The sequence below is a fragment of the Myxocyprinus asiaticus genome, chromosome 39 (assembly GCF_019703515.2).
Source record: "Myxocyprinus asiaticus isolate MX2 ecotype Aquarium Trade chromosome 39, UBuf_Myxa_2, whole genome shotgun sequence".
NCBI classification, from domain to species: Eukaryota; Metazoa; Chordata; class Actinopteri; order Cypriniformes; family Catostomidae; genus Myxocyprinus; species Myxocyprinus asiaticus.
This window is the reverse complement of record NC_059382.1, coordinates 11,737,048-11,749,220: the sequence shown is the minus strand read 5'-3', so window position 1 is coordinate 11,749,220 and position 12,173 is coordinate 11,737,048. Positions and strand designations below refer to the sequence as shown.

Genomic DNA, 12,173 nt, shown 5'->3' with positions numbered 1-12,173 from the left:
AACCTTTGCCTCTAATGTAAAGACTCACTCTCAAAGTCTTGGGTTTTGATGCCATAAGATAAGACTTTATTAAAAACATAACAAAGCTAAGGTAGTCCATGGAGCATCTGAAATTACATTTCAGAATCATGCATTTTTATACAGTTTCTGCTCCCCTTAGCTCTTTGAGGGATGGCCTCTTCATCCAATGATATCGTCTTATGCCTCACTAGTTTCATCTTTGCCGTCTCCCTTCCAGCTGGTCACCTTTGGCCGCAACTTGCTGTTTCTTCTTAATGCTAGCACTTAGTAGCGCACATATATCGTTTGCCTGTTTTGATAATCTTGGCATTATCTGCATCAGTCCTGCTCATTAAATTATCCTTTCAATATCCACATGCCCACCTCCCTTTGGGCCCTACAAAGTTTGATAGAAAGAGGCTGTAATTCTTTCTAGAAAAGCTATGCTACAGGTGGTGTTCCTTATCTAAACCTCCTTAATCATTCGCTTGACACAGGCATCCTGTCTCCAAGGTCTCCCACTTTCTGCATTACATAAATTAATTTTCCCTTGACACAAAGGCCTTACACAGAGAGAGACTGCAAGATAAGTTGTCTGCACTTTCAAACTGTCTCTAAATAACCAGAGTAAATCAGAGTATTAAATTAATAAAATAATGATTAAATACGTAACATACTGAATAACATTGATCATAATACATTGATTGCACATTGTCATTTTTAGATCATTGCATATTGCATACATATTATTTCAATTGTCAAAAACAGATTAACTGAATTATTAAATAAAAATATTCCTTACAAGCTTCTGGGGTCTGTGAAGATATAAAAAGTATAAAGAGGTTAACGTGTTGGCAGGCCTATTTCATGTGCACAATAGGGCAGTTGAAGCACTAACATAGGGTAAATGTACAAACATTAACTGATTAAGCGGAGATCTGCACTTTGTGCCCAAATTGAGCATCAATGCATAACAATGTGCGCGTGACAGCGCCTTTCGGTGTCAGAGAGGAAGATGAGAGTTTGTAAAGAGAAGATTTGGGAAGATGTGCCAAGATAGACAATTTCCCTGTAGATACAGTATAACACCGACATCATTCCTTCTGAATTTAATATCATGGGGCCACTTTGTACCAACTTGTGCACAAAGGTAGGCCTATTGTTTATTGATTTAGGCCTAATTAATTTTAAATTCATTCATTTATTATTTTTATTGTAGTATATTATTTTATTTAATTTTCTTGTTTTCTTGTTTCTGCTCATTTAATTTCAAACAGAAAAACAAATTCATTAAAACATACACAGCTGTTCTCTGTACCTGTAGCTTTGGTCTTCAGCCGTCAACACCCAATCGCATACTGGTGAGAACAAATAGCACCAGGTTGAGATTGTGCATTGGTACTCTGCAGATTTTCCTGCAGTTCTCGGATGTGGAAGGTGAATTTCCAACCGAATTTGAACCACTGAATTTGAGGAAGCGAATTTTGTTAAGCGAACTAGAACGGGCTGAATTTTACTTGTCAAAAAATCTAGATGGTATTTTCAAATGAACTGAATATTTTGGAAACAAACTTTGGAAGGTGAATATTTATTGTTTATTTTTTAATAATTAAATTAGTTGTGAAATGTTTCCAAATGAAATATTCAATGCTTAAAAATACAACCATGTTAAATTTCAGCCTGTCAAAATGCAAGCACTGTAAATGCAACACATTTAAATGCAAGCACTGATAATACAATGCATTTATTTATTTTTTTGATTAGAGCAATTCAACATGCTTTTATGCTTCAAAGACTTTAGTTATGAATTTAGCTCCATAAATGGGGCCAATTCTTAAACTGCTTCAAAAGTGTAGCCACAAGTCATTAACAATATGTGTTTTAACATGGATTGAATTTGATAAAATCGCTTACTAACCTTTTCTGTGGATCTTTGTTGCCACGACAACACAATTGTGTAAACCAAAGACCATAAAAACGATGATTTAAACAACTTTAAAGCTTAAATATTGCATGAGTTTTAAAAAACAATTAATGTAAGTGGTTTTATAATGTTACTTTAAGATTAAAATGTTTGCCATTCCATTCCATTGCCATTGGCCCCATTCATTTCCATTGTAAGTGCCTCACTATAACCACCATTTTTTCTTTTAAAGAAAAGAACTGACGTGTCTAAATAATTTTTGTGGTAATCAACATTATGCCACAAATGCTGTCCATTGAGCTTAATTTGTATTGAACTTGAAATATTATTTTATTATGAAGGACCAATTATTTAATATGAATTAGTTCATTGATATGTTATATATCAAATATACTTCATCATCGTGTTGTCTTTTTTGTCAATTGTATAAATAATTTGTTAGATATGTAAACAAATAAGGTTAATTTGTATGTTAGAATAATGTATATGGAAAAACTTGTGTTTCTAGGTAAAATCAAGTTTTAACATACTATTTGTCAATACAAAACATGTATCATCTCAAAGAATGTAATAAGCTGCATTGAATATGCATGTGTACATAATTGCATTAATAATGTGTGATAAACAAACCCATAGTTTCATGTTACAAATGCTTTGTTGAGAACATTTGTCCCCACAGTGATTGTCAAGGTCTGTTTGCTGTTTGTATGCTCTGAAGTCTTTAGGGATAAAGAATTACAAGTAGCAAACAAGTAGCAAATTAGGACTCTGGGGGAAAAGACTTGTCATCATGTTTTTCACTGTCTTTTTTATGTTACCGACTGTATCAGCAACACAGTAGCTGTTATGATGGTTACCATTTATTACCTGTTAACTGTCACCCAGCAATTAACTAATAGAGGTGTAGAGATATATACAGTACCTCATGTCTCAATAATAAACAACAAAGAGAAGAGAGAAAGCGTAAGAGAGAGAGAAAGTGACAGAGAGAGAGAGGCCTAGTCCTACGTAGGCCTGTCCTGCAATGAAAGCTACCACTAATGGCCTGTTTTAAACATCTTATGTAACAAGTCCAATTAGGGCAAGCCATTCAAGCCTGATGTTGCTCCCATAGTCATGCTCCCATAGTAAACTTTGAAGTAACCTAAGGAAAAGGCTAAATTGTTGCTGTACTGTAGGTTATTAACTCTTAAAGCTGGGCAATGGGGACTTCCTCAAACTGTATTAAACTATTAGTTGATTAATCCACTTGGGATATAATTAATTAGAGATAATTATTAATAATTAGAGACTTCCAAATAATCCCAGTGGAGAGATTATTAAAATAAATGCACAGAGAATCATGTAGCCTGCTGTTTGTTGATTGTAATGGGTTTATACATTTAACAACTATCTTGATACCAGTGCCTGAAACAATAAAGATTGAAGTTGACTTTATTGATTGTTTTAAGTAATCTTAGTTAATAGGCTATATTAAACACTTTTAAATATTAACCTTTATTCAATTTTATTGTTTTACTGATAATTAAAATATTACTAACTTCATATTCTACTTTAAGTACATATGAGTTTATTTATTTTTTTCCTTTCAAATTTTAAATGACATCTTCTCATTGTGTTACTTTCATTATAAGACTGGAAACACATGCAAGCAATCTCAAATATACAGCTATGCACTTTTAAATACCATGTGCCTATTATTCAGTGTGTACTATTGCCACAAAAAATACTAGCATTGTGTGATAGATCTGAGTTTGTGGGCAATGGAGGAGTCAGGAGACAGTGAACAGTTGAGGTGAGTATTTATTTACACACAAGGGTAAATAAAACAGGCTCTCAGTAGCCGACTCAAATCAAGGGCTTCCAGTATCCCAAAAGAACTAAACAAATGCAGTCTCTTAATAAGACATGGCCAGATACTCAGACACCACTTCCTTCTGCTACTCTCTCTCCCACTCTGACACTCTGGCATGCCTTATCAGGTCTCCCTCTGCCATCACTATAATGAGAGTCAGGTGTTAGAGTAATTACAACCCAGGTGACGATCCTTACCGCTTTCCCTCTCCCGCAGACAGACACATGACCACGCCCCCCCCATGCCAAATACCCCCACCACCGACTAGGCCGGGGCAACATCCGGCCTGCCTACCCCCCACCATTTCTGGAGAGAAGGTCAGCCATAACCATCTCAACCCCCTGGTCTGTGGATCACCTCGAATTTAAAGGGCTGAAGAGCCATATACCAACGGGTGATCCACGCGTTAGTATTCTTCATGTGGTGGAGCCATTGCAGAGGAGTGTGATTGGAACAGAGGGTGAAGGCCCACCCCAACAGGTAGTAGCAGAGGGTAAGAACAGCCCACTTAATCGCAAGACACTCCTCCTCGATAGTACTGTACTTTGTCTCCCTGAAGGAGAGCTTGCGAATAATAAACAGTACCGGCTGTTCCTCCCCTCCCACCTCCTGCAAGAGCACCGCCCCCAGCCCCCTGTCAGATGCATCCATCTGCAAAATAAAGGGGAGAGAGAAGTCAGGAGCATGTAAAAGCAGCCCTTAACAAAGTGCAGACTTTACCTTAAGGAAAGCTTGTCGGCACGACTCTGTCCACTGGACTGGATCGGGGGCCCTCTTTTTAGTAAAGTCAGTCAGCGGGCTGGTGACATCATAATAACTAGGCACAAACCTCTGGTAGTAGCTGGCCAGCCCCAAAAACTGCTTTACCTCCTTTTTGGTCTTGGGTGTCGGGCAGGCCGCGATCGCTGCAGTTTTGTTAACCTGTGGACGTACCTGCCCATGACCCAAGTGGAACCCCAGATACCTAACTTCCACCCGCCCAATTGCGCATTTCTGCGGGTTGGCCATGAGTCCCGCCTATCTCAGCGCTCTCAGGACAGCCCTCAGATGTTGCATATGCTGCCACCAGTTATTACTATAATATTGTCCAGATATGTGGTGGCATATGCCGTATGCGGTCTGAGGTTCTTGTTTATGAGGTGCTGAAACGTGGCAGGGGCTCCAAACAAACCCAATGGAAGTGTCACGAATTGGTGTAATCCGAACGATGTGGAAAAATCTGTTTTTTTCTCGGGATATTGGAGTTAAAGAGATCTGCCAATAACCCTTTGTTAAGACCAGCGTCGAGTAAAATTGAGCCGCGCCCAACCGATCGAGTAACTTGTCAATTCGCGGCATTGGATAAGCATCAAATTTGGACACCGCGTTCACTTTCCGGTAGTCAACACAGAACCGGACCGAGCTGTCGCTCTTCGGTTCCAGAACTACCAGGCTGGCCCAATTGCTGTGCGACTCTTTTATTATGCCCATTTCAAGCATTGCCTCTAATTCTATGAACAACCTTTTTCTTGTGTTCACGAAGATGATAGGTGCGGCTATGAACCACCACCCCTGGGGTGGTCTCAATATGGTGCTCTAGAAGGTTCATGCGACCAGGAATGGGTGAAAACACGTCCACGAATTCCGCTTGCAACCAGGCAATGTCTGTAAGCTGTGACATTTAGAGGTGGTCTCCACAAGGGACCGGGGTGAACGAATTTGGTTTGGGAGTCTCCGCCCTCTCTGGAACTACAATCACCAAGGCTACAAGCACTGCCTCCCTCCATGGTTTGAGGAGGTTGAGGTGGTAGATTTGACGTGCCCTTCCCCTATCCGTTCGCCTAACTTCGTAAACGAGATCTCCAACTTGTCGCGTGACCACAAAGGGTCCTTGCAACTTGGCGAGTAATTTAGAGCTCAAAGTGGGCAGCAATACAAGCACTTTATCTCCCTGTGCGAATCTGCATTGTCGAGTGCCCCTGTCGTACACTCCGTGTTGACGTTCTTGCGCTTGGAGCAAGATTCTCCTGAGTTACCTGCCCCAAAGTGTGGAGTTTTGCTCTAAAGTCAAGAACGTATTGAATTTGGTTTTTGCTATTCAAAGGTCCTTCCTCACAAAAACTTCCGGTATGATGTCGAGCACGCCACGCGGCTGATGCCCATACAGTAGCTCAAATGGGAAAAATCCTGTGGAGGCTTGCGGGACCTCTCGTACTGCAAACAACAGAGGGTCAAGCCACTTATCCCAATTTTTAGCATCTTTGTGTAAGAACTTACGGATCATGTTTTTCAAGTCTTATTAAATGGTTCGACCAACCCGTCAGTTTGCGGGTGATAAATGCTGGTGCAAATCGATTTAACATCTAATAATTAGTACAGTTCGCATAGTTTATGTAACATGAATGTTGTACCTTGGTCAGTGAGGATTTCCTTTGGAATCCCCACTCGGGAGATAATTTTGAAAAGTGCCTCCGCAACACTATGTGCTGAGATGTTGCGTAGAGGCACTGCTTCCAGATATCGCATTGCATAGTCCACCAAAACTAATACAAAGCGATGGCCATGTGCAGTTCACCAACTGACATTCACGGCACACCACACACCATTTGCGTACGTCACCATGAATGCCCGGCCAAAAGAAACAGGCCATTATACGGTTAAAATTTTTTTAGTGACCTAAGTGGCCAGCCATTGGGTTATAGTGAGCCGCCTGGAAGAGTGTTTCCCGAAGGCTCTTTGGTAATAATAGCTGCATTGTATTTTCTTTGGTCTGAGTGTCATGCGTCACTCGAACAACCGCTCTTTAATAATGGAAGATTACGGATATGTGAGTAAGACATTAGGCTGGAGCTGTTGACCATCAATTACTTTCGCCTGGTCAAAGGCGTGCTTGAGGGACTTGTCACGTGACTGCTTCAGAGGGAAATCCCCCTCAAGGAAGCCTCTGAGTATGGCAATTCCCTTGTCCGTGTCATCATGATGCAGAGCAGATGTTGACAGCCCGGAACTGCCTCAACAGCCATCACGTCGCACATCACACACCGCGACACCACTTTATAGGACCCATTCACACACATTACCCTCAATCAATGGTCACTGCGCCAGCCCCCTCTCTGGTGATTAGGCTCTGCTTGTGTCTTGAGCAGGACTTGGAAACGTGACTTCCTGCTCCAGGAGTACCTCAATGAGGGCTTGATGCTGATTTTGTTGGATACTGGCAAGGGTCTTGCAGACTTTGCCCAGCGGTGAGGACTCCATAATGGTGTTCTCCTCAAAAGCCGTGTTTCGGCACCACTGTGATAGATTTGAGTTCATGGGCAATGGAGGAGCCAGGAGACAGCGAACAGTTGAGGTGAGGATTTACTTTCTTACTTACTTTCTTAAAAAAACAGGCTCTCAGTAGCCGACTCAAATCAAGGGCTTCCAGTATCCCAAAAGAACTAAACAAATGCAGTCACTTAATATGATGCCGCCAGAGACTCAGACACCACTTCCTTGTGCCACTCTCTTTCCCACTCTGACACTCTGGCTTGCCTTATCAGGTCTCCCTCCACCATCACTATAATGAGAGACAGGTGTTAGAGTAATTACAAACCAGGTGACAAGCCTTACCACATTCCCTCTCCTGCAGACAGACATGGACATGACCACGCCCCCCATGCCACACATGGATGCATCTTTTATTTCAGTTTCTGCCACATAAGGTTGTCAAGCCATATTCCATCATGACAATATACACAGGATATTATGATACGAAATATAGGATGGGACAGAATACAGGAGGGATGTTAAGCATCTTTATAGTGGAGTGGCTGATGTATAAAAAGTGTATAATCTGATGTTAATTGTCATCTCTCATAAATTAATTAAATTAATAAAGATTAATAATACATTTATTCTTACAATTTATTCAGTGAACAAAGTGAACTTTATGATGTCATCATACTAAATTTTACATACATTTATTTGAGATATATTATTTTGTTAATTTTAACGTATCTTGTTTGTTCACACGTGTTCTAACACTTCACAGACACATGTGAACAAACAAGAGGAGAGGAAAGTCGGAGTTTAGTGAGCTGTGCACAGTGAGCGAAATAAAACAAAAAATGTGTAAGGGAGAACTTATAACTATACCAAATGAGGCTGGGAAAGCTTCATTGTGGAAAATGTTTTATATTGTGGTTACAACTGATAAACAGCTCACCAGTTATGTGCTGTGCAAGTCTTGCCATGCTGTTTTCACCTATGATTGCAAAAGGGCCGGTACATCTTCTCTTCAGTGTCACGTTGACCGTGGATGCATTCGTTGGCAGCTCCAGCCTGCCAAGTGTCTTGTCAGAGACAAACGTTGGTGTCTGAATATACATTTGCATCTTCTAAATCTGTACCATCTACTGTGAAATCCCATTTTACAGAAAGGTGCGTAGAGTTTTGTTGTCGTGATATTAGGTCCATCAACATGATTGTGGAAAAGGGTTTTGTTGAACTAGCAAAAGAACTAATAAATGTGGGAGCTTTCCATGGTCGCGTCTCAGCAGAGAGTATACTACCGGATCCCACAGCCATTTCTAGGAGATGTCAGGAGGTTGTCGGCATGAAACGACAGAATGTGGTCAAAGAAATATCAGAGATTATGCGTGATATCAATGTGGGGATGACCACTGACATCCACAAAATCAGTTACCTAATAATCACTTGCCACTATATCACACCACAATATCTGCTTAAAAGCAGAGTCCTAACTACAGCGACGTTCCCCCCTGATGAAGCGAAAACCGACAACATACAGAGAGAGTTACAGCGTCAGCTCATTTCAGTGCTTGGGTTTGATGCTTGTTATGAACAAAGTTGTCTGGGTCACTGACCAAGGATCATGCTTAATTGCTGCACTCACACCATATCATCGACTGGACTGCCAGGACCACGTATACAACACTATGCTCAGGCATGCATTTGATCCCACTGAACTTAAAGATCTCGTGACGGAGGTCACAGACACTTTGTTGGCAGCAAAAGCACTAGTTAGATATGTCAAACAAACAGATCTGATAAGTCAGCTGTCAAAAGCTGTCAGACAAATGTCAGACACCAGGTTTACTTTGGATTCAATTAAGGATGTGTACACTGAGCTCCACGAAAAGCTTGAAAGCAGCGGGGAAAGCCAAAGAATCAACAACCTATCTCCCGATGTTCTACATTTCCTGTTGGAACTTCTTCTACAATTTTATGAGGCTCAGAGGGAGCTAGAGGGCAACCAGTACCCCACTCTCAACCTGGTTGTGTTGTGGCATGAGAGGCTTAAACGCCACTGCAAACCAGTGGCTACAGACAGCCCGCAACAGGCGATTATCTGTGAGTGACATCTTGAATGGCTGAACCACAAAATTCAAACTGAGAGGCTACACAAACTTGCGATATTTCTATGGCCAACATTCTGCCAGCTCCGTAAGCTGTCCTGGCATGAAAGAGAGGAAATTCACCAAGAGGCCAGATGTCGGATAGCCTGCTTCACAACACATGGTGATGAGTCTGTCAGTGACATCCCTGCACCTAAGAGAAGCAAGAATGTAGTGGCAGAGTTAGAGGAGTGGGTGAACGTGCCCTTGAGTGAAACAGATGATGAAGTTCAACAGTACATCAGCCATAACCACACTATGGAAGATGATGTGATGATGTGAATCCCAGATTTTTAATGTGGCCTCAGACATTTGGACCCCACTATAGGCTACTGTATATCATGCCGCATACTAAACTAGAGAACTGTGAGGGGATACAATTTATTTTGTTCATATTATTGGTAGGGCATTGGGGAAAATGTAGCTTTTGTCCCTGTTACTGCTTATTACCCGCTCCCAACTTTGAATGCCTTGCTATTAGAAGCCAAGAAAAGAAAGCACTATTAAGAAACATTTGACAAAAAGGTTTTTGCTGTAGTTGTACATGAATTGTAATATAAAGGAACATGCTTTATCTTCTTAAATAAAGTCTATTTATTTACAAATACCTTGGATTTACTTTGAAAATGGCCATAGATAACATTTCTGCATTATTGTGTGTGCAATTAAAATCAGGTCATTAATCTTTATACCACTGAAGTGTCACTATTTAAGATATCACATAAATGGAATAGGTTGACAGACTTCATATGGAAAGTGTACACTGCAGCATCTGGTGTAAGCATCTAGTTCTAAAATAATCATAAAACCATTATACAGGTCTTTACAGTGACAACAGAGATACATGTTGACCTGTGAACAACCAATTTTGGTCTGTTTCTCACACAAAGCTATAATATGACTTCAAAAGAATTGGACTTCAGCACATGAATCATTCAAACTACTTTTATAGTGTTTTCTGTTCTGTTCTTTTGTTTTGGAGATGTGACAGCTGTGGTCACTATTCCCTGTCATTGTAGAAAACAGCTACATGAAGATTCCCCTTTTTATGTTCTGAATTAATTACATGATATGCTGATTATTAAATAAATCGCAATTAATTGCATATGTCAAGATTTGATAAAGAAAAAAGCCCCCAAATGATGATAATGCAAAGACATCTGGTAGATGCATACATCATTGAATAGACATTGCAAAAAGTGGCTTTAGAAGCAACATTTTATTTCATTTAATAGCATGAACAGAAGTCTATCACACTGATCTAAAATCCACTGTAATCCATTTTGCAATTGAGTTTGTAAAACTTTCAGAGGATCAAAAGTCTTTTGCTAGATGCTCAAGTTGTTTTTGAATGCAAATTGCTATGGTAGGCAAATCTTTATTATGCAATTTACAAACAGGTCAGGGGAATGATTAAATGTTTTAATTTTTATTGCATAGTGTTTTAAAAATCATTAATTGTTTCAAACTAATGTAAAATTGACAGCTTGAATTTTATGTCATAATTTTATCAGAGTCAGTTTGTAAAACACAGCAATAAGCATATGTATAACAAGGAAAAGGAAAGGCAGTAAAACCATCAAAACACCTGATATTTTGACCGTACAGTCTCAAGTTTCAAATTTTTGAGACAAAGTATAAAACAATACTGATGTCACTGTCCCTGGAGCAACTGCTTCAGTTCAGTTAGGCCACGCTCCTTACAATTTATGTGACAGATATAAACAAACTGAGACCCAGCGCATTTCAGTGTAAAGGTTGGAAAGCACCTTTACTGTACCCTGTGAAACAAGTGTGTTTATGTTCACTCTTTATTATTTATTATTTATTATTGTTATTATAACTCAGCTATTAGTATTATAATTTTTGTTATTGTGAATTCTAAGTAGATTTATTATCAATATTATTTAAAATGTTATGTAAATTATTATAATAAAGTTTAAAATATAAAATTTTAATTCAGAGTATTCCAGTTGTGCAATGTACTATTATTGAATGATATATTTTCTATACACAGAAGATAAAAAGATTGCACTTAGGACTGATATTCATCATGTCAGTGGGAAACATCAGCTTTGTAAAGGATTTTGTCATTGTCGGCTTTCCTGGACTTCAGTCTCATTACTATGGCCTTGTATCAGCAGTTCTGTTCTTTGTTTATGTGTGTACAATGGTGGGCAATGCTGTATTTTTCACATTGTTTGTAACAACTAAGGGCCTACAGAAACCTGTATATTTTTTCATTATCAACCTTGTTGTGTGTGATGTACTATTCAGCACTACTACATTACCAAAGATAATCAGCAGGTATTGGTTCCAAGATGGCTCCATTTCATTCTTAGGCTGCTTTCTTCAAATGTTCTTTGTGCATTATTTGGGCACTGCCAGTTCGAATGTTCTGGCATTAATGGCTATAGATCGCTATGCAGCTATATGTTACCCTCTTCAATATCACACTGTCATGACAACCAGAAATGTACTCATTCTGAGCTTTGTAGCATGGGTTTCAGCTTATGTACCCTCTTTGTTGATGATCATTAGAGCGTACCCTCTCCCTTATTGTGCAGAAAACACCATTGTACACTGTTACTGTGATCATATTTCCATTACAACGCTGGCATGCACTGACAGAGCATTGTATGGTTTCCCATCTTTCGTCACTGCCCTTGTCGTACTGTTGGGGTCCCTTGCTATTATTGTTTTCTCTTACTGCTGCATCTTTGTGGCAGTACTGCGAATTTCAAGTACTCATGGAAGGCTGAAGACTTTCTCCACCTGCAGTCCACAGCTCATCATAATTGCTCTTTTTTTTCTACCCAGGTGTTTTATTTATTTGTCAAGTAACATTGGTTTAAAGTTCAGCACTGATTTGCGATTAATCATTATTATGATGTACAGCCTTTTACCGCCCATGATCAATCCCCTTATTTATTGTTGGCGAACAGAAGAGGTAAAAAAGGTTTTAAAAAGACTTTTTCAAAACAAACAAATTGCCAATCCTTTACAGTTGCCGTGA

The 12,173-nt window shown here is 39.6% G+C and overlaps 1 protein-coding gene across 1 annotated transcript; it reads left to right on the top strand.

The window, feature by feature from the left end:
• The first annotated feature begins 11,210 nt into the window (after positions 1–11,210).
• On the top strand, positions 11,211–12,173 carry or30bt4 (odorant receptor, family 30, subfamily BT, member 4). The gene has a single exon (XM_051678767.1). The coding sequence runs from the start codon at positions 11,211–11,213 to the stop codon at positions 12,171–12,173; it is 963 nt and encodes a 320-aa protein (XP_051534727.1).